The 22,736-nt window shown below is 40.0% G+C and overlaps 1 protein-coding gene across 1 annotated transcript; it reads left to right on the top strand.

Annotated features, from left to right (window-relative positions):
• Window positions 1-873: 873 nt before the first annotated feature.
• On the top strand, window positions 874-20,585 carry LOC149280869 (transmembrane protein 59-like). Its single transcript, XM_089500051.1, has 8 exons — window positions 874-1,038; window positions 6,224-6,326; window positions 10,781-10,875; window positions 15,828-15,977; window positions 16,388-16,496; window positions 16,939-17,050; window positions 19,041-19,158; window positions 20,424-20,585. Exons 1-8 carry the CDS (start codon window positions 874-876, stop codon window positions 20,583-20,585), a joined length of 1,014 nt encoding a protein of 337 aa, XP_089356177.1.
• The last annotated feature ends 2,151 nt before the right edge of the window (window positions 20,586-22,736 follow it).

A 22,736-nucleotide genomic window follows, 5' to 3' on the forward strand; every position in this document is an offset into this window, starting at 1 on the left:
AGTATTTCCCAGTCCGGCCCTGTGTGTAATTTAGTGTAATATTAATAGATACATTAAGAACTACAAAAGTTTGCAAGGTTTGCCAGCCACTTGCTACAACGTATCACTGTAAAATTCAAGAGAATATTCTGCAATCATTAAAGGGACAGTTTAGTGTCCCTGACAGCCCTACTAAAGAACAATGAATTGATATGCATTGTACTCTGTGAGAACTTTAATATGCATTATTCAAAATAAAAAAAAAATATATAGTTTTACATTAGGTCATGAGTTCATCAATGTTCCCTATTATTGATACCATTCAGGTGAGATATCATTTAATGTCCCTGACAAGCCAACTATGGAAGAATGCATATTACTCTGTGTAAAAATGAATGTACTTACTTGAGGTAGAAATGTAATTAATGCTTTAAGCAGCCAATCAGTGGCACAAAAGAGTTCCCATTGAAATCAATAGAAGCTCTTTCAATGTACGCGCACAGGAGTTTAGGGCCAAAGTTTGTAATGATGGCATTATATATTTCTCTATTTTAGATAAATAAGGGGGTACTAGAGGCTACCCCTGCACTAATTATTCAAATAAGTACTTTGCTACAATAAATATCCCAGTAGCTGTTATAGTATTATGATATAATTACCACTTGAATAATATGATAATAAGACAGCAATGGATAATAATGCTAGAAAGATAGAGGTCAGGTGTTGCTTCCCAGCACATTACACAACATTCCCCTCCTTCTCTCTCCCATAGTCCTTTACACTGCACATATGACGTAAGAGCAGCTCTGACACTGCACTTTGCTGCTGCTGCTGCTTGCCTGTATAGCCAGCCTGTGTCTGTGCATCCTCACCTGGATCGGTATATAAATCAGAATGGGGGCCCCTGAGCACTGGAGCTGCGACATCAGCCTGCTGCTTTCCTTAATAGTCATAGTGTCTACAGTCTATGCAGGGGACCCTTTTGACTACCAGCTAGGGGACATCACTTCTTGCAACAATCAATGTGAGCTCCTCTTCAAGGACAAGAAGTCAGCAGAAGTAAGTGCTTATGGCTCCAGTCCTGGAAGCTTTGCAGCATCCCTGTGTGGCAGGATGGATGCTTTCCATTGTGATGATTGTGCAATTGATGTTTATAAACAACACCCTCTTAAGAGGTACCACAACAGGCATCCATGTTTAGCATTCCCTAGACCGACCAGCAACGTCCTAAAATATTATAAACATCAAGAGTATTTTGTTGTCCTAATTTCCGATTAAAATAAAGAATGCAGTTCGTATTCGGAGTAATTATTCGGAGATCGGTTGCGATCTCTTTGTTGTTGTGGGTTGATGTGATATTTCGCTGCTCGCCAATAGAGGTTGATGTGCAGAATGAGATGGTGCAGTGGTTGTAATGGTATCCGTGTACAGTCTGTACCAAGATGCTGAAAATCTCATGTAGAGCAATCAAATGGCGTCCTTATTTTGGTGTGGGTCCCTTCCTGCTTCTCTCCTTCTCTCTGCATTCCCTGTACATACTTAATCCCATGCCCCAAGGGATGCTTTCACAATAACACACTTCTCCTTTGTTGTTAGCTTTGCTATATATATCAGCATGCAATATAAATCAATTAATCTGCACATATAAATATATATGAAATGTGTTTAGAGTATATGTATGAAATTTGTATATATATGTGTATATATATATATGTGTGTGTATGTATATATATATATATATATATATATATATATATATATAAAATGTTATACGTCTGTATAAATGCATTATGTATAATGCATACGCTGTGCCGTTATTCCAGCTGTGGCACTAGTTATTTATGTGGCCAAATTTATTGGAGATTTGACACGTTCATGGTCTTGTTTACAGTGATACAGGTTGAATGTTGGACTTTGCTGATGAATAATTTCCATAATGAGTTTTAACAAATGCAACGCATGTTTTCCCGGATTATATCGGTTTGAAGCAAAGTTTCTTGTAGACGTCTAGTTATTATCCTAAACCTATCCCCGAAAGCAGATTTATACAAATAAAAACAGATTTTTAATTTGTTTTATTGGTGGTTGACCTTGACATTAGCATTGAACCCAGATTAAGTGCCCATACACAGAGAGTAACCATGTTTGTCAATATTCACTGATTTTTGCATAAATAAAATGTTGGGTTTCTTTCATTTCACTCTACAACAAATTCCATTTGTTAAAATAATAACATTTAGTTATCTGTCTTTTTTTTAGAGAAGCCATTTGCATTTTCAGAAAGATGGGGTCAGGTGCTGGTTGAGGAAATATATTTACCGGAAATTAGGGGATAATTTGCCATCCCTTACAGCCCACTAATGAAGAATGCATATTAAAGTACCGTACTGTAATGCCAAGGTTTTTGTAATAGAGACGGAGGTTCTCCATAAAGTTCTCCACAAAGCCTTGTCATTCTCTCATGTCCTCCACCATCAAAATAAGCATTTATGTCCCTATCTCTCAACATCTCAAATGGCTTTTAGAGAGTGTGGTTTAATTTATGGGACATTGTGATATATTGATGTGAGATTAGCCATATAGAAAAATAATGTGGTTTTATTTACACCTTTTTCTGCTTGTTATATACACAGTATTGTTATTTTTAATGCTGAGCTCCTAGGAGGTGGTGACATCAAGGAGAGAAAGTGGCATAGTGGGATTTATATCTAAAAGAGGGACTAACTATACTAAAGGGGGAACCAGTATTAGCAAATCATATCGAAAAACAAAAATACAAAGATGTATAATTGGAAACCGGAGACTTTGCAAGAATGTTTCATCTCGTTGACCTCACTATGCATTAAGAAGAGCCAGCCCCAGTGAGCTTCTACTGCAGGAGGACCATGGTTGGCCATATAATGTGTTGTTAAATAAGTGAGATTTCTTCAAATTCGCTTTACAAGTTCAGATATACATTAGACAGGACTAGTTCAGCCCTTCACACCAGAGAAACTTGTTACACATTAGGAATTCAAGATACATGCATATGATAGCTGAATGTAACCTTTCCAATGTTTTCCATGATTCCAGCTGTTTCCAGTGAACAGATGCTCATATACTAGATATACATTGACCAGCCAGCTCCAGCACAGGTTTATGCAAGAGTTTTATGGGGCGTAATAAGACCTCCACGCATGCATGCCTAGAAAGCTTTCCTGCAAGCTATTAGCTGATCTGATTTCCTATAAATGAAACAATGCTGTAATCTCAACTTGTTGAGATGTAGATGTAGGACGTTGTTGTTCCCACTACTTTGGTGCCCTCATAACTTGGACTTGGAATGTTGAGGGAGAAGAAGAGGGGAAAGCTTTCTTCTAATTTGAGTGAGGGACTGGTTGCAGACTGGGCTAGCCATACAGGCAAGCTTGGTGGCTGTCTATGGCACAGAGCTGGTAGGGGGCATGATGTTATCAATCTTCGCAAGCAAGGGCATACAAGAGGGCAACAGAGACCTAGTTTGCCAAGGATGCTAGGACCGGTACTGATTGCAGAATTATGGCTAAGCATATCTTGCGAACTATGTTATAAGAAAGAATGGCTCTCTCAAGCTACATTTGATGTCTGCAGCTGTAATACCATATTAGATGTCAACACCTTCTTGTCACATCATGCAGAACAAAGGTTGGCAAACCTACTCACACACACCACATATGTTCCATGTAATTACACCTAAATAGTTGTTTATTTAGTGAGGAAATAATGTCTAAAGTGCACATGCCAAGGGCCAGAGAAAAACTGAGGGTAAGATGTATTTATCAGTCATTTCTCCACAGTGGATCATTAATTCTGTTTACTGGAGAAATCGATAACAAAGCTATTGCGTTTGAGACTTTGTTATGTAACGCATTCTGTGCATTGGAATCCTGGAAACTATAGGTTTATAGAAAAACAGGTATTGACTTGAGTGTCCATTATTTTTCAGATGAACAGTTAAAAAAAAGAATAAGTGATACAAAATCTAGAATTTTTACAGCAGATAAGAATCCTTCTGTGCATTTAGTCTGTCCAGTCTTCCTGGTGTAAAGATTCAGACCTTAATCAGGCCTTGGTCTTGTCTTAGATTCAGTATAGCTTTATGCATATCCCATCACGTGTCCCCTGTGATTAGCAATAAAATATAGCACAAAGCTTTTCTGTATACATAACAATTGTGAACATACCATTCCAGAAGTGTCTAGCATTAGAAAGAGTACAAAATAGCTGTGATGGAGGGGTATCAAGATGACACATGGGGAACATTACATACTGTTATTGAAAGGGAGTTAGCACACAATCATTTTACAGGAACATGATGTTTGTCAGTTGCTAGAGTGACTGAAATACAATCAACATCTTTCCTCTTGCAGAAGCTGATGATCAGATTGAGCATGGTCATTCCATGACATTATATATGTATGTTCCAACTGTGCTGTGGGAGCAGATGCCTCAGCTTCATATTCTTCGGATTTGGCTCTTCTGCTTATTAAGTTACTATTCCTCTTTTGTTGAACCTTATTGGTTCCTGCAGCTTTGTACATATATATATAAATATTAGCCCCTTCTGCTTATATATATAATTATTAGACCCTGCTGCCAATATATATAAATATTAGACCCTGCTGCCAATATATTTTATATTGGACTCATTCACAAAATTCATCCACACATTAATTCATACTCTCACTCATTCACACAATTCATACACACATTAATTTATTCATTTTCTCACTCATTCTCACCCTTTATTTCAATCTTCTTACTACCCTCCTTTCTCACTATCTACCCCCTCCCCCCTTTTCTCACTATCTACCCCCTCACCTCTCTTTTCTCACTATGTACCCCCTCTCCTTCCCTTCTCAATATGTACCTCCTCTCCCTCCCTTCTCACTATCTACCCCCTCCCTCCCTTCTCACAATCAACCCCCCTCCCTTCTCACAATCTACCCACTCTCCCCCCTTTGTAGTTCACTTACCTTGCAGAAGTCCTGCCTCTGTCTCACTGCTCTGTCGCAGTGCATGCTGCATCACTGCTGAGCGCCGAAATATGACGTTATATTCCTGCGCTCAGCATGAAATGCCGGCACCGCAACCAAGAAAGAGGCCTCGCGGAGAGCTTTTTCATGAGCGACCACTTGTTGCCTCTCTCCTCAGCATCAAAAAAAAGACGGTGTTTGAATTGCTTGTTCTGTGCTAAAATTCACATAGTTAATCAATACCCTGAACCAGGTACATGTAACATAGAAGCACAACATGGGATGTCTTTGTCATGAAAATCTGAATATAATGCCAAACTCATTTAGATGGCACAAACACAAGGCCATTAAAACAAACAGTTTTAACATAATCCCTGTTTTGTAAAGTTCTAACAGAAACACTCACAAATCTTGTGGAAAGCCTTCCCAGAAGAGTGGAAGATGTTATACCTGCAAAGGAGGGACCAAGTACATATTAACGTATATGAATTTAGAATGCAATGCCCTTGTTGGAGTAATGGTCAGGTGTCCCAATACCTTTGTCCGTATAGTGCAGGACAGCCTCTTGGAAAGAAAATATGCATACCTGGGAACTCTCCAGGTTTGACCCGGAGATTGCCGGGTGAGCGCTGCTCCTCCGGGTCAAGACCCGAATCTTCCGGGCCGCACGAGCGGGGTCGCGACACGCCCCGCTCTCTGCCCATTTCCCCTTTAAATGGGGGACTGTCCGCTGACGTCAGTGTGCAGTTCTAGCCGAGTCCCAAAATATGATCCCTGCTAATATGCAAAAATCAGTCACATGTACCCCCCACTCCATATTATTTTTTTTAAACAGTTCAGTAATAAACACGCACATTTGTACATGCATTTATATAAATACAGTACTTTCCATTCTTCTTTAAAGTGGACTGTTGAGCTTTAGTGGACCTCCCATCACACAGAATGTTAATGTAGTCCTCAAAAGTGAGAGCAAAAAGGTCACCATACTTGTTGATATGAATGTAGTTCAGTTCACAGTCCTCAAATTAGTATTGAAAATGAGTTACTTGTATGTTCCTTACATAACGCCTGAAAAATGTATGTGCCATTTTTGTTTAGTATCAGTGCTTTTAAGAAAGAATAAATGAAAACATCTTTGTACATCTATTAAAAAATGTAAACACAAATTTACGATGTTTCCGTTTAAATATATTCACTATTGGCATTAACTTTTTCTTTATTAACTTGGTCTTTTGCTTTCTTCCCTATAGGATGTCATTGGAGCTTGTTCTAGAGGATGCAGGCTGTTCTCAATATGTCACTTTGTTGATGTAACTTCTGAACTGAACACTACAAGAGTTGAATGCGAGTCAGGTAGCATTTCTTTTCGTCTTAAAACTATATTGTGTATGTTTTCTGGTGACAGGTGTTAAGATTTCTTCAGAATGTATAAATGTTTTAGTCTACAAGAAAGAAGGTTGCATTATTTGACAATAAAGCCAATCCATCCATAGTAATGGGATGTAAACCCTCCTTCTAACAGCTTAGTGTTGGTTACATGTCTTGATACACACATGCTTATTTGGGGGGTAATTTTTTATTGCATTTATATATTTATGACATAGGTTTGTTTGTGTATATCCTCAGCTATACTATCTAGCCACCAATAAATACACAATGTCCCAATGTAGTATTTGAGTGTCTTGATAACCTGTAGTTTTAAATAAATGAGCATACAAGTTTTTACACAAACAATTATGAGGCCTTGTTTATCACAATAAATCACACCAAAGGAGGATTCTATACATCAGACAATCAATCCTTTCAATGGGAAGATCGGACCAAAAAGAAGGGAAGGTACTTGTCTAAGTGTCACTACACAGTTGAGTTTTGGGTATTGAATATTTTTCATTTCTCCCTCTTTGGTAAAATGTTTGCCCTTTGACATCCTCTTATTAATATCCAATGAACACAGTAACATACCTGAGACCTCACTCAACTTTCTTGGAGGTTTCATGTATAACACAGGGCTTGACAAACCTATATATATAGCACATTAACACCCTCCTATATTCCTTTAGCTCACCTTTCCTAGTCCCTCTCCTGCAATACTTCTACTACTGTGGCTGGTCCATCCCTTACACTGGCACTTTTACCTTTTACCTATTGTGTAATACACCCTAAATCCCTCTAGATCAGGGGTCTCCAAGTTTTTTCTGCAGTGGGCCACTTCATCAGAATTGCATACGTGCGAGGGCCGCACTCATTTTTCACTGTGAAAAAATATGGCCTTTAATAAAATATGCAGATTAAAATAAAGTAAATGACACAAAACCTTTACTTTTCCTCTCACTGATTTCTGGGCCTAGAAAGTGTTGGCACTACAAATTCAGGATAATTAAAAATGAAATAGTTCTATTTATTCTAGGGATGCACCAAAATGAAAATTCTGGACCAAAACATTCACGGTTCACTTAGCCAAAACCGAAAATGATAATAATAAAAACTCACATTTTTAATAAAAGTAGGTAGCACACCACAATTGGACAAAAAAATTAGCAATATGACTTGGCATGATAGGAGTGTGATTGCTAACAGCAATCACACGCCTATCATACCCAGGCAACCAGTAAATGCTGGTACCTAGGCATGATGGGACTGTGCTTGCTGGTACAGCTAGTTTTCAGCATGTACTGGCTGACTTGGCATGCTAGGAGTGTGATTGCTAACAGCAATCACAGTCCCATCATGCCTAGGTTCCAGCATTTACTGGTTGGATGTGTAAGTGCTGGAACCTAGGCATGATGGGACTGTGATTGCTGTTAGCAATCACACTCCTATCATGCCAAGTCAGCCAGTACATGCTGGTACAGGGTGGCTGTAAGTGATGTGCAGACCCCATACTGCTGGCAGCATCAATACACAAGGGGGGCAGCTAGCTAGATTTCAGCATGTACTGGCTGACTTGGCATGATAGGAGTGTGATTGCTAACAGCAATCACAGTCCCATCATGCCTAGGTTCCAGCACTTACACATCCAACCAGTAAATGCTGGAACCTAGGCATGATGGGACTGTGATTGCTGCTAGCAATCACACTCCTATCATGCCAAGTCAGCCAGTACATGCTGGTACAGGGTGGCTGTAAGTGATGTGCAGACCTCATACTGCTGGCAGCATGAATACACTGGCAGGTAGCCAGGTTTCAGCATGTACTGGCTGACTTGGCATGATAGGAGTGTGATTGCTAACAGCAATCACAGTCCCATCATGCCTAGGTTCCAGCACTTCATGCTATCACACACACTCATTCATTCATATACTCATTCATTCACAGATTCATTCCCTCAATGACGCATACTCATTCAAACACCCTCCCCACCCCCTTACCTGCACTGCAGCTCCTCGATGCCGCTCACAGCACTGGTACTGAACAGAGGAAGCAGGACTGGAGCAGAGTCATGTGATGTCACGCGAACTCTGCTGGGTTCCGCTTCCTCTGCAGTACAAAAGACCCTCCCACTGGGAGTAGCAGGGCTCTTGTTGTAGCAGGGCTTGAGGTGCGGCCCGCGTAAGATCGGTTTCCCTGGCTGCAGATCTTACCTGGGCCACACTCGAGGTCTAGCTGGCCGCATTTGGCCCGCGGGCCGCATGTTGGACACCCCGCTCTAGATTGTAAACTCTTTTGAGCCGGGCCCTCCTTACCTGTTGTCTCTGTTAGTCAATTTGTTATATTACATGCTACTTGTTATGTCCTGTCTACCCATTTTACAGCGCTACGGAACTTGATGGCGCTATATAAAAAAAAATAATAATAATAACAAATATAACGATATATACCGTATTTGCTCGATTATAAGACGAGGTTTTTTTCAGAGCAAATGCTCTGAAAAATACCCCTCGTCTTCTAATCGGGGTCGTCTTCTAATCAGACCTCAAATAGAGTCTGATTAGGAGACTAAGATCCAGATCCCCCGCACCGCTGCAGGGGACCTGGATCCTCCTGTCTCACCCCCCCCCCATCATACACACACTTACCGGTGCTTCCTGCTGTATTGCCGGGGCAGCGGGTTGACGTCTACGCGATCCGCGTAGACAACGTCCGCTGCAGCCGGAAGGAGGTGTGGCTAGCAGCGGGGGTTGTCTGCGTCCGTCGCGCAAACCTTCCCCGACTGTCAGAGATCAGAGTTCCCCGCACCGGTGCGGGGAACTCTGATCTCTGACAGCCGGGGAAAGTATACGCGACGGACGGATACAAACCCCCGCTGCCAACTCCACCTCCTTCCGGCTGCAGCAGAAGGCGACGTCAACCCGCTGCCCCGGCTGGAAGCACCGGTAAGAGAGGGCTGAGAGGGGAGGGGAGGGGAGAGTGTGTGTGTGTGTGTGTGTTAGTTAAATGGGGGTATAGGGGGTGTGTGTGTGTGTGTGTGTGTGTGTGTGTGTGTTAAATGGGGGCATAGGGCATTTCTGGAGTGGCGTTAAGGGGGCATTTAATAGAGCACTCTGCCTCCTGAAATGCCTTATACACCTATATGCCACTCTGCCCCATAATATGCATTTTAACCCCCTAAATGCCAGAGTGGCATATAGGGGTATAAGGCATTTCTGGAGGCAGAGTGCTCTATACAATGCCTTTTAACTCCCTTAATGCCACTCTGCCTCCTGAAATGCCTTATACCTCCCTATATGCCACTCTGCCCCATAATATGCATTTTAACCCCCTAAATGCCAGAATGGGATATAGGGGTATAAGGCATTTCTGGAGGCAGAGTGGCATATAGGGGTATAAGGCATTTCTGGAGGCAGAGTGGCACATAGGGGGTCAAAAGGCATACCATGGGGCACAGTGGCATATAGAGGGTTAAAAGGCATATCATGGGCCACAGTGCCATATTGGAGTGGCAAGCCTGGGGGCAGATGTGCGTAACTGGGGGACAGGTTGGAAAATACAAGAAATAAAAACAAAAAAAATATTTTTCTCAATCATAGCTTTTATTAAAAAAAATAGTTTACATGAATTAACATTTACTGGTAAAACTTTTTTCCTTTAGGGTCGTCTTATATTCAGGCTTTTTCTTTTTTTCCTAAGTTAATATTCAGATTTTGGGGGGTCGTCTTATAATCAGGGTCGTCTTATAATCGAGCAAATACGGTATATACAAAGGCCTTAGAATAGGTAGCAAGGACCTTTGCACAGTTTCATCACTAGATGGTGGTGTACAGACTACTGACATAGCAATGGTATGCATGGAGAGGAAACAGACTTCTATGTTATGCAACAGCAAAATATATTCTGCAAAGGCAGGAAAGAAGAGAGTACAACTAAAATAATTAAATAAGAATACACATTAGTAAACGTTGTAGATGACAAGGCCAAATAATCTAAAATTCAACTACTTTAATTAAATAGAACACCACATTTTATTGAATATATATATATATTTACACGTTTTCCTTCCTTTCCATTTATATATTATTATAATTATATGAAAGTATAATTTTGTTATGATGTCATTATCTATGATGAACTGCACAATGCGTTGATGGACTTTTTTTTGCAAACATCTTTTAGTATCCTCTGGGTTTTTATTTAGCCTGCTACTATGTCAAAACTTTCCTACTCATTCCTGCTATGACCAAACTTTATAATACAGCATTTACAGCCAAGTGATCTAATAATACAAATGCATTATTTAATAGTCTGCCTAAACCCACCTTACTAATAAATAACCCCTTATGAACAGTAAAAATTATTGTGATTATATATGACAGATGTTTTATATAAGTTTGAGATTAAGATTTATATAACCGTATGTTTGTGTTTTATAGCTTGCGTGGAAGCCTATGTCAGAGCAGATGAACAGTATGGATGCATCACTGGGTGCCGGAAACAGCTTCCAGAAATGGAAAGCCAGAAAGAAAAGGTATCAGTTGTACAAGCGCATTACAGAGGTTGGGATAGTCTTTACCTGATAGATGCCAAATATTGAAACAGATATTGCTTTATGATGTGAAAACAAAAAGAAATATGGGGCGCAGAACCATATACGGGAAAAGACAACTAAAGTAAAATATAATGATATCTTTAATAATAAATATAAGTCTAAATTGAACTAGAAAGTGCAGTATATAAGCAAAGTGCAATATATAGGCAAAGGATCAATATAGCCAGCAAAAAGCACTTACATCAAGTCCATGCACCCAAAGTGCATAAAGTGTGTATGTAAAAGAACCACCGATTGTGGCATAAAAGACAAAGTTCAGGTAAGTCCTTCCGAATTCTTCCAAACGCGTTTCGCCGACTTGGCTTCTTCAGTAGAAGTTTATTCAGTCAGGTAAGTGGTTTTCCTATGTTTCTATGTTGTTTTTATAAGTGTATCCATATACAACGTCATCCCACGCCGCCCATCTCCCGTCCAGTAGTTGTGTCGCGTATTGTGTATGTCATCGCGTCTTGTTGCGTGTCATGCGTGCATCCCGTACTATCCATTTTTCTTCTTTAGAGACTACCGCGTTTCATGTATTTCATGTATTTTCTTCCATGGGATGACGTTGTATATGGATACACTTATAAAAACAACATAGAAACATAGGAAAACCACTTACCTGACTGAATAAACTTCTACTGAAGAAGCCAAGTCGGCGAAACGCGTTTGGAAGAATTCGGAAGGACTTACCTGAACTTTGTCTTTTATGCCACAATCGGTGGTTCTTTTACATACACACTTTATGCACTTTGGGTGCATGGACTTGATGTAAGTGCTTTTTGCTGGCTATATTGATCCTTTGCCTATATATTGCACTTTGCTTATATACTGCACTTTCTAGTTCAATTTAGACTTATATTTATTATTAAAGATATCATTATATTTTACTTTAGTTGTCTTTTCCCGTATATGGTTCTGCGCCCCATATTTCTTTTTGTTTGCCTGTATTTCTACACTTTGAGGAAGAGTGTTTTTATGTGGGTAGCTGCAGTCTTATTTGGGAAATAACACACTTGTTTTTTCACCTTTATTATTTATTCACTTCAACACACAACACGTGACTTTAGGTCTTTTTCACGTTTCTTTATGATGTGAAGTGTAAAATACATTTTTAAACATTACTGGTAGCAAAAGCTTTAGCTATGGTGCTAAAATAAATAAATAACTTATTATAATATTTATTATAGCAGACTGGACACTCATCCACTCAGACTAAATATCCAGTTGTATTACCTTATTTGCTCGATTATAAGACAAGGTTATATTAGAGGTCGTCCTATAATCAGACCTCAAATAGAGGTCTGACTATAAGACTAAGATCCAGATCCCCCGCAGCGCTGCAGGGGACCTGGATCCTCCTCTCTGGTAAACTCTGCTGCTGCCGGCATTTCCTCTGGGGCTTCTATGAAAGAACGCCGGCGTGACATGACCTTCCGGTGCTTCACAATAGTAGCACTTACAACGGACCTTGGCAGTTCTAACAGAAATTTCACAAAGTGACTTGTGTCAGTTGGCATTCAATGACCATTCATGACATTCAGTGCCATGTTTAAAGTCACAGAGCTCATTCTACTGTCATTGTTTGTCTATGGAGATATCATGCAGTGTAGAGGTTTGCTATTCTCTTTGAACATTTTTTAAATTATGTACCGTATCCAAGGACTATTATTTTTATAACTCTGGGTTTGGAGACACCATGAGTCAGAGCTGTTTACCTAGCCTCCAGGGCATTTCATCTAAAGATGTCTGTGATAGAGTCATGCAACTCCCCACCCTCATTCTGTCCATTACTTTCTCATTTCAAGGTATGGTAGAGTTTTTATCATTGTGTTAAGTTTTGTGATTTGGAAGGCATTTCAGCTGAAGTTGGCTGCAAATGAAGAAACTCTGAGCCATCAAAAAAAACCAGGACTTCTTGATGCTTAGGTGTGTACATTTTTATATGTGGGTGGAAAGAAAATCACACCTTTTTTATGGTTCTAATATATCATCTTGGTGTGTTATTTATATATTCATTACTGATAACATTTAGAAAACTATAAATATTAACTACAAACATTAAAAGAGTTTGATTTCCTCATGTTTAAATATTGCATTTTTTGTATCCAGCTTACTGCCATATCTGTCGCTTTGGGCATTTTCACTTCTCATGCAGATCTAATTGTCTACATACATTTTATGTATGGTAATAAAATAATTGAGTTTGCTCACCTAAATGCAAATTAAGTCAGGCAGTTTTTCCTGACAAATACTGTTTTCTTTAGTAAACATTTGTATTATTTTACATATTTGTGGGGGGAGTGGACAGCTGAACAGTATTAAGTGAAGTTACAGTGTCTCACAAAAGTGAGTAGACCCGTCACATTTTTGTAAATATTTTATTATATCTTTTCATGTGACAACACTGAAGAAATGACACTCTGCTACAATGTAAAGTAGTGAGTGTACAGCCTGTATAACAGGTATGATCTAAGGAATATAAACGCCCCAGGCGTCCTTTCTTATATGTAATAGTGTACTCCTTTGCCCAGGACAGAAGATGGAGAGAGGGTGGTAAAGACACTGTATTGGCCTTAGGCCTCGCCAAAGGGTTACAGGAGGGAAAGTGGCCATAGCTAACACGCCTCCACCTACCCAAAGAAAGAGAGAAGTGACCCTGAGACTCTGTGAATGAGTCCTTCTCCCAGAGACTCCTGGTGAAATCCAGAGAGTTGCCACATATGAATATGACCATTTTTGGTGATGTTTTACAGTAATCTAATTTTTTCTTCTCATTGTAGATCACGATCACCAAACGTATCATTGCCATAAATATAACTTTATGGTCGGTCTGTAAATCCCCAGTTTCTTGCTTTTATTAAAATTTGGATGAATATACCCGTTGTATTTATTTTGAGTGATTTTTTTTTTATGTATGTGTCATGTAGCCATCACTGTGACCCACAAAAACAGTATGCAGTTATGTTTTTTTGAAAATTTGCAAAAGGTGGCCTTTGCCTGCACGAAACCCTGGTTGCTGTAGGCACACAGGAAGCTAAAGTAGGCACACATTGGTGAGGATTTTTTCTTAAAGTGCATGGCCCCTGTTTTGGGGCTGGGATTACTAGCTACATGTGTCACATACTTTCCCCGTCAGTACACTTAATGTGGAATAAAAACAAAAGAAAATAAAAAAAAAAGATAACTCCTTTTTTGGATTTTAAACTGGGTGAACATGGAACTGATTATTAGCAATATTTTTCTTGGCAAAACTATTGTATACCACATTCCCAGGCTGTGTTACCATGATGAAAGACTTTAGAATTAAATGTATTCTAATTAATGTTAGCTAGAGGCATGTCTGCGTATGGGCCAGCTTTACAGAATTAAATTGACAGAGGCTTGATAACATTACCATGCATCAAGCTCTGTGCTAATTAAAAAATAAGAGAAATGATTTGTCTTGGATCAAACAGAGGACAAGCAGAATAAATAAGGTAAGATAATTGGATACAGGAATCAGCCTAAATCTGTATGATTTTAAAAAGGTTTGGCTATAATATGTGTTTTCATAAGAAATTAAAGTCCAAAATAATAGCAGAGTACTAGGATTAATCTTGAAAGATGCCGTAAACAAGTTTCTAGGGTAAATGCTCACACTGAATTCTTTGGAGCATCTTTAGGAATGTGAAGCAATTCTTGTGCAGCTAAAATACTAGGAAACAAACTGTTCGATTTTGTCTTCAGGCCCAGCTGACAGCTTTCATCTTGGATTCGGGGTGCCAGAACCCTGCCAGATCTGTCTATGAGACGTTTGCATATATATATATATATATATATATATATATATATATAGATATATATACCGTATTGGCTCGGATATAGGCCGCACCCGAATATAGGTCGCACCCTTAAAGTTAGGTGCTTTTTTAAGGAAATTTTTTTCTTAGTTAAAAAAAACGTAGAATAGATATGCTGCCACTCTGCCCTCCACCCGATATATACAGCCACTCTGCCCTCCACCCGATATATACAGCCACCCTGCCCTCCACCCGATATATACAGCCACTCTGCCCTCCACCCGATATATACTGCCACTCTGCCCCGCCACGAGATACGCTGCCACTCTGCCCCCAAGATGTGCCCCCACGACTTACCAAAGCAGACTCCCGTGTGTCTTGCGGGGCCGGCAGGGGACACCTACGCAATACGCGTAGACAACTTCCGGTGCCGGCACTTCCGCCGGCACGGGAGATTGTCTAAGCGCATCGTGCAGACGTTCACCGGCTGCGGCGATGTGCGTAAACGACTTCCGCTGCCGGCATGTCTGCACGATGTGCTTTAACAATCTCCCTTGCCGGGACTCCCCTCGTGAAAATTCCCGGCAAGGGAGATTGTTAAAGCACATCGAGCAGACGTGCCGGAAGCGGAGGTCGTTCACGCGCATCGCCGCAGCCGGTGAACGTCTGCACGATGAGCCTAGACAATCTCCCGTGCCGGCACTCCCCTCCGTGGAAAGTGCTGACAGGGGAGGCTGTCTGAGCATATCAGAGAGTAGGATACGGGTCCCCTGCACCGCTTCGGGGGATCTGTGTCCTAACCCTGCTGCCTGCCCGGCGCCCGGAACTGCATGTCCCATGCGCTAGACCCCGAATATAGGCCGCACCCCCACTTTAAAGACTTAAAGTGGGGGGAAAAAGTGCGGCCTATATTCGGGCCAATACGGTATATATTTAAAAAAAAATTTTAAAGTAAGGGTAGGAATGAAAGTAATTTTTATAGTGACAATTTATTATAGATCCCCTTTCCAGTGAGCAAATCTGTATATCGGAAGTCTTGATATCTGCGCCTTCTTCCTATTTTTGTTCACTATAATGTAAAGCCTGTGATTTTTTTCTTTTACAACACAGATCCTGGATCTCCGGCTTCCCTCAGCTTTCTCCATGTTTGACATGATCTCAGGATTTTGCAGTGATATTGTCAGCTCTGCTCAAAGTTTTATTTCCTCTACTTGGACTTTCTACTTGCAAGAGGATGATGGGAAAGTAGTGGTGTTCCAGGTGAGAAGCAGCTGTATCGCTGTCTTTCTATAACCTTCTCTATAACTGCCTCCCTAGTTGTAAGTAGGCAGAAGTATATGTAAATGTTTAGTGCGGCCTAAGGCCTGAACCAGGGCAGTGTCCCTACCCACACTTCAGGGTCTGCCTCTTTGCTGAGTGTTGGGTAAAGATACTATGGAGGCTGTTCTGGCTAGGCACATACTTGCGTAGTGATAATGGACCAGTATAAAAGAGATTTATGATCTCCCCAACTGGCCAAGTGAGTCTGGTAACCTTGCAGCAGAGGGGCTGCCAGCTCCCCAGGACCAGGAAATACAATTATAGATCTACTAATTTCCTTAGCATAACGTAGAGTTGTCCATTCTACATTCTTAGTCCAAATGCAAATCTGTTCATCTGTCTTTTTATAGTCTCAGCCAGAAATTGAGTACCCAGTTCTAGAGCTTCAGGCTCCTAGATCAGATGTCACAGAGAAGACTTGGCTGTCATCTAAGCTCAACACCCTAAAACCACACACAGGTAAGGAACCATGTCATATGTCAAGATATGTTGGATGTATTGTCATAAGTAGGCTACACAGGAGACCAAGTAGTATACACAAAATATAATGCATTGCACATTATTAAGAACCAGATTCCATTTAAATTAAAAATTCTGTTATTAACAACTACAGCATTATCTACGATGTCATGTAATTAATTGGATGGCTGTAACAACTGCTTTGTATACAGTAAAGCTATTTGGCAATCGCAAGCAGTTGGTATAGTGAGATGTATTTAATAAATTAACAAGACTTGGTATGTAAACATGAGACCGAAAGGGACTGCATGGTAGGCTGTTCCCGCTTCTAGAACATAGACTTTCTGATCTTGATCGGTGGCAGATAAAATAAAAGCAGATAAGTACTCCTAGAATTATATGTATGGTACTTAAACAAAGCTAACTTCTAAATTTTGTGTAGGTCTCCAGGACAAAATTGAGAAACCTTCTGTAAAGGACTCAAAGGTGAAGCACAAGCTACCCCATATGGAAGCACCACAGTCAGAGCATGATTTCCTGGGTTGCATGTCCAAGTAGGTAGAAAGTTCTTGAGCAGCTTTCATTTTGAGACATACTGGAGATTTTCATGCTAGACCACTACATTTTAAAAATGTTTAGTACAATTAAAGACATTAACCAACCAACATTAATTTTAATTTCTTACCTCCTATAATGGTTTAGTTTCCGCATTTTTGGGTATGTAAGCAGCATCAGATGTAGCTGATTTAAACAACGCAGGTAGCCCAGGAAGAGTCACAGCTAGAAGATATAACTTTGAATAACTTAAAAATAAAACATACAGTCATTACTATAGTAGTATTTGATAAAATATGCAAATATAGTCACTGATTTAGAAGATTGATAGCTTATGTTACAAGTAATAGTAAGATATTTGAAATAAACATTGTCAGCAATTATATCAATTATATTAGTAGATACATTTTACAAACTTAAAGAATCAAGTTACAGTATAAATACTATTGTCTGAACAGAAAGTTATAAGCTGGAATAGTTTTATCGCTATATTCAAAGAGCTATTACCTGGCTCTGTATCACAGTTTCTATACTAGCAACTTCAAATGAGCATGCACAAGAACCAGAGCGTTTTTTCTAAAGACTCTCGTGTCATTTTAGCAGTTTGGACACCAGCAATTGTTCTGAGCGCCACCAGTCCAAGGTGGGCATGCTAAAGTATGGTAGGAAGATCCTTATCCTCTTCTCTACCAAAATCTGCCTGGCATCAGAATCTCTTTGTTTTTTCTGGAGGATCTTCCTTTGTGTAAAGGTTCCTGACAATTTGTGGCTTTTCACTAAACCTAGGAGCTGCTCTGGCCTTCTGTTAAACACACTCTGCCTTACAGTTGTTTGGGATAGCATCTTCCAGAGAATAAGCCATTTACTGTGTGCTCTCCACCCTCAGGATAGCCCACAGTGGCCACCAACTTTGTCTGTGAAGGGAAGAAAGTATATCATCCTCTTAGAGGCATTCAGCTTCTGTCTTAGGTACATCCATTGTTTTCTAATGAGGATGTCTAAAGGAGAATGAACCATGAAAATGCAGCTCTGAAAGAGAAGATTCACTTCCTTTCGCTTACTTGTCTTTGCCAAAACCTGGGGCTTTTTTTCTCCATCTTTATTAGAAGAAGGTTTCTCATAGGACACAAATTTTGGTTCTGAAGTGGAGGAACAATGGTCAGCTTTAGGCTGCTAGGGCAAATGCACCTGCTGCTTCCTCCTGTAAATAATATCTGGGCCGCATACCCTATGTTAACCCTGCACCCTCTGTGGATGTTGCCCTTTTTCGTGGTTTACTCCTGAGCTTTTATCCAGTAGTGTTCTGTCCAGTTCTCTGGGTTTTTGACTGGGCTTGATCCAGTTTTTATTGACCATGTGGTCCAATATCCTGCTGTGGTGATATTCACTGCTGTTTGGTCCCTGGTTGCCATCCAACTCAGGGACCAGGTTGCTCAGGGATACGGTTCCGAAACAGTACAAAAAACTGGCAAAATAAGAAAACCACCAGAGATTGATAATTTGGTGCATATCAGATTCCTCCTTAACACTAGAACAGGTGTTTTAGGAATTCAGGCATGTCCACTGATAAAAAATATAGTAACACAAAGATGGAGCAAAAAGAAAAGGGCAGTGTGTGGCCAGATAGCCTGGTAGCCTGGAGCTTCTGTAAAGCAAAAAGGTCATCGAAGGACACCTGCTCGCTTGCTCACTAAGAGCAGGGGAAAAAAACCTTGAAGGCATGGAGAGGTTCATGATTTTTATAGGCTGGAAGTCCTGCTCTACCTGGTAGTCTATATGTAAGCACCCCCTATCATTGTTCCATGAAAAAGAAGTCAGGTTTTCCAAATAACAAATGAATTTGTGGTGCATATAAATGTGAATAAACATTGTGGACATAGACTGACCTCATTATTAATGATGTTGCTTTCAAAATTAAAATATTGTTGTCACCAAGAAAGTGATGTTTTATATAGCTAAAATCCCTATCTATTAATAAACCCCATCTAGGCGCTCAGGGTTGCCACGCTGGATTCTGGCTGCTTGTCTCTTCTTGTCTATCATGGTGATGCTTTGGCTTAGCTGTGCTAGTCTAGTGACTGCTCCTGATCAACACATAAAGGCTCAGGTACTGTTCTTCAGTAATGACATTAAAACTGAAATTTGTGTGCATCTTAAAATTAAGCAACTGAATGTTTGTGTTATGTTATGGTGATACACACCTTCAAAATTTAAGCGGACATGGAATTCATTATGTCATGGGAACTTTGGGTACACAAAGCTCTCATTCCTTCTAGTTTAGACTAATGGTCCAATTGTGAATCTAGTTAACAAAGATTCACAGAATAAAACACAAAGTCAGGTGCATGTTTCTAAATAATGTCTCTATGCACAAGAGACAGTAGAGAAACATACAGATGTTCCGTTTGTATAAGACTTGGGCACCAGGGGGCTCTTCGTGTTCGCGAATATTCACCTGTTCCTGTCTTCTCTTCGGGCGAATATTCGTGGACATTCTTCGTGTTCGGTTATTCTTCGTTTCCCCGGTTAAGGGGTTAATACGGGGTTAACGCAGCTCTGGCGCCAGGAGTTTAGCAGGAGGCAATGGCAGACGAGCCCCCTGCTGGCGACCAATAGGGTCGCTCGTACAGACTGTTAAACTCCTGGTGCCGTAACTTACCCGGCACATCCCACTGGTCTCCCTCCCTGTTCAATTAGTTAAATGTCCGTACGAGCGACTTTATTGGTCGCTCGTACGGACATTTAACTAATTGAACAGGGAGGGAGACCAGTGGGATGAGCCTATTGGTCACCTGCAGGGTCTTCCTCTGGCATCAACCAATTGGTTGATGCCAGAGGAGGTCCCTGTAGGCGACCAATAGGCTCTTTCGCACTGCCCTGTAACCCGTGACAGGAACTGCCGCGATGACAAGGTAAGTTAGAAGGGGGGGAAGAATGGTAGACGAAGACGATCACGAAGATCTTCGTGGTGTGTGTCTTCGTCTTCGCCTACGTTTTACCACCGCTGTCTTCTCTTCGGCGTGTCTTCGGAACGAACACGAAAACGCACTCTTCGTGTTCGTTTTCATGTTCGCCCGAAGACGAATGCACAAGTCTAGTTTGTATGTATGTGGGGAGGATTATATATTTAATAAAATATTGATCAACGATAAATTGCTAAGACACTATATAGACAGGCTGTACACATTTGTCTGATATTAAGTATTTAGTGACAGTCCACTTTTAATGATGTACTTTTGGCCAAGCAAACTTAATTTAAATGTGGAAAAAGTGATGGTTAATTCTAACCATACCATGGTTATATTTAACACCTGTGGCTGTATTTAATTAATGAAACTCAAAATCCTTTATTTCCATTTTCCTTTACTATAGCCGCTGAGCATTAACGGTGACAAAGAATATCTTGATGACGTGGAGAAGCCCGTGCCCTTCCCTTTGCAACCAGTTGTTGCAGTTACTATCTGTCCTACTGAAGAAAGTGAGGAGGCAGGACCACTCCCAGTCAAGGTTGACCTGGACAAGACCATCATCTAACACAGTCTTGTGTAGTACTAGAGGGGGCGTGCACCACAATGTATTGTAATCCCCTACAGCATTAGAGGGGATAATTGTCTGTCTCTTTTTTATTGGGTTTCAGGATTTTACTCCCTTTGCTTTCTTTGTTTGCGAAGCATAGCTATGGTTTAAGTACCACAACAACAACAAAAAACTGTTAGTTTTTGTGGTATTTACCTAGGTGAGTGAAAGGCTCCAGTAGCCCTTGATGGTTCTCATCAATAATAAGATTCTTTAGAGGCTGGTAAGATTTTCTTCCTAGATGTATTTCAAATGAAAGGCTATATATAATAACCTCTATGCTTGTTTCTAGTACATGAAGAACTGGATGTAAAGTCACATGTTTTAAAGCGAAACTTAAAAGTTACAAGGCAGAGACTTCTTTAATGGTTAAAGAGACCTTGTCATACCTCTGTTGGAGGACGCTATATATACATTTTAGTGCAGATTATGGCATGTGAAGTTTATGGGAAAACTCTTTTTATAGTTTCTAAGCTATGTCCTATGGAGTTAAATTTTTATTGCGGATTAAGAGACCCAGATTTTGGCACAGGGCCTTGTGAGCCTTTGAGGGTGTTAGTCTTTTGGCAGCTGCCGCTTGTTCCATTGTGGAAAATAGACCTGGTTACAGCTATGAACTATGCTCAGTGACCCATTTATTTACAGCAGACAATTTTCATTTTCCCCATACTGTATTGGTCATTCACATGTGCTTATGTGAAATTCCTGCTATAACATGAATCCTGTTGTCAACTTTTATCCCTATCATGTTTGCTGAAATATAATTTAAAGGCAACCGTTTTGTGTGTGAATTGTGATGTGGCTTTCACAAAAAAACTCTGTATTTTTAGAGGTGGCCCTTTATTGTAATCTAGTGTGTAGTGTTTGATCATCTTTAAATGCAACTTTGAGTTCCACACAACAAACAAGAATCTCAAATCTGCATCACAGTTGAAGAGCTGACACTCTTCTTGTAATATGTAATATTTTACAACACTATTGGGTACAAGGCTACAAAGGAGGTTTTATCCAAATTCCATTGAGCTACTGCTCCAAAAAGGGCTAGGTTTCCATAATGCAAGATAACATTCAAGAAAATCTCCCAATGTTAATTTTATATGCAAAAAAAACTTGGCTTTTCTCACAGGAAACTTGGCCCGAATGTTTTTGTTCAAATTAAGGCTGTTGTATACTCATATGCTGCTTTGCTATTCATGTCCACCACGTGTTGCTTGTGTATGTTTGTAAGTTCGTACTTGGGTGTGCATTCTAATATGCAGTTAAGATTTGCTCCCACATCTGAAGCTTGTCTGTTTTGTATCATGCATGATAAATGGCTAAATTAAGAAGCAACACTTACTCCTAAAATTGATGCCTGAGCCAAGTACATATGAGACACTTTGAAAGGTATACTTAAAGGGTAATTATTAAAGGGACACTCCAGTATCCCCTAAACAGCGCATAAAAAAGTGCTGCAAAAATTACCTTTGAGAGAAGCCCCAGCTCACACACCCATCAAGGTCCGATACACAGCATTTCAGATTTGGTCCTAACTTACCAAACAAAAGCTTTGATGTCGAAGCAAATTCGCATACCACTGTCCACTTTTTTTTAATAGTTTTCTTACACTCACAACCAGAAATATTGACTATATACAACTGAAAAGAAATGTTCAAAAATACAGTCTATTTTTTGGAAATACAAGTTGTGTATCATTATGATATATCAGCACGTATTTACGGTAGTTAGAAACCTAAGAACATTTTACATAGGTGTTTGAATTAGTAGCTGACAACAGAGATGTTTGATCATTACTTCGTCATAAAGTTTTAAAATATATTTTGTGTGCCTTTTGTTTAATATCACATACGGGAAATGTAAATAGCCACAGGTCTTGTGATACTGACAGTACGTTTGCCGTTTATATAGAATTGTTAGATATGTTTAAAATAAATAAAATGCCAATACAAAAAATAAAATAATAATAGTGTCATCTCTAAAACATTGGCAGCCTCCACCAGGGTTCTTCATATGTTTGGAGCAGTCATAAGATTTCAGTATATGTACAGACTTCAAAAATAATTTGTGGTTTGAATAAAATTCACTGTGCTGCTTTGCGTTGTGTACTAT

The sequence above is a fragment of the Sceloporus occidentalis genome, unplaced genomic scaffold, assembly GCF_023333645.1.
Source record: "Sceloporus occidentalis isolate IW3139 unplaced genomic scaffold, rSceOcc1.0.p SCAF_145, whole genome shotgun sequence".
Classification (NCBI taxonomy): Eukaryota; Metazoa; Chordata; class Lepidosauria; order Squamata; family Phrynosomatidae; genus Sceloporus; species Sceloporus occidentalis.

Coding starts and splice junctions, on each gene's coding strand:
- LOC149280869 (XM_089500051.1), top strand. CDS start 874: ATGGGGGCCCCTGAGCACTGGAGCTGCGACATCAGCCTGCTGCTTTCC. Junction 6,327..10,780: donor AAGAGTTGAATGCGAGTCAG/GTAGCATTTCTT, acceptor TGTGTTTTATAG/CTTGCGTGGAAGCCTATGTC. Junction 16,497..16,938: donor CACCCTAAAACCACACACAG/GTAAGGAACCAT, acceptor AATTTTGTGTAG/GTCTCCAGGACAAAATTGAG.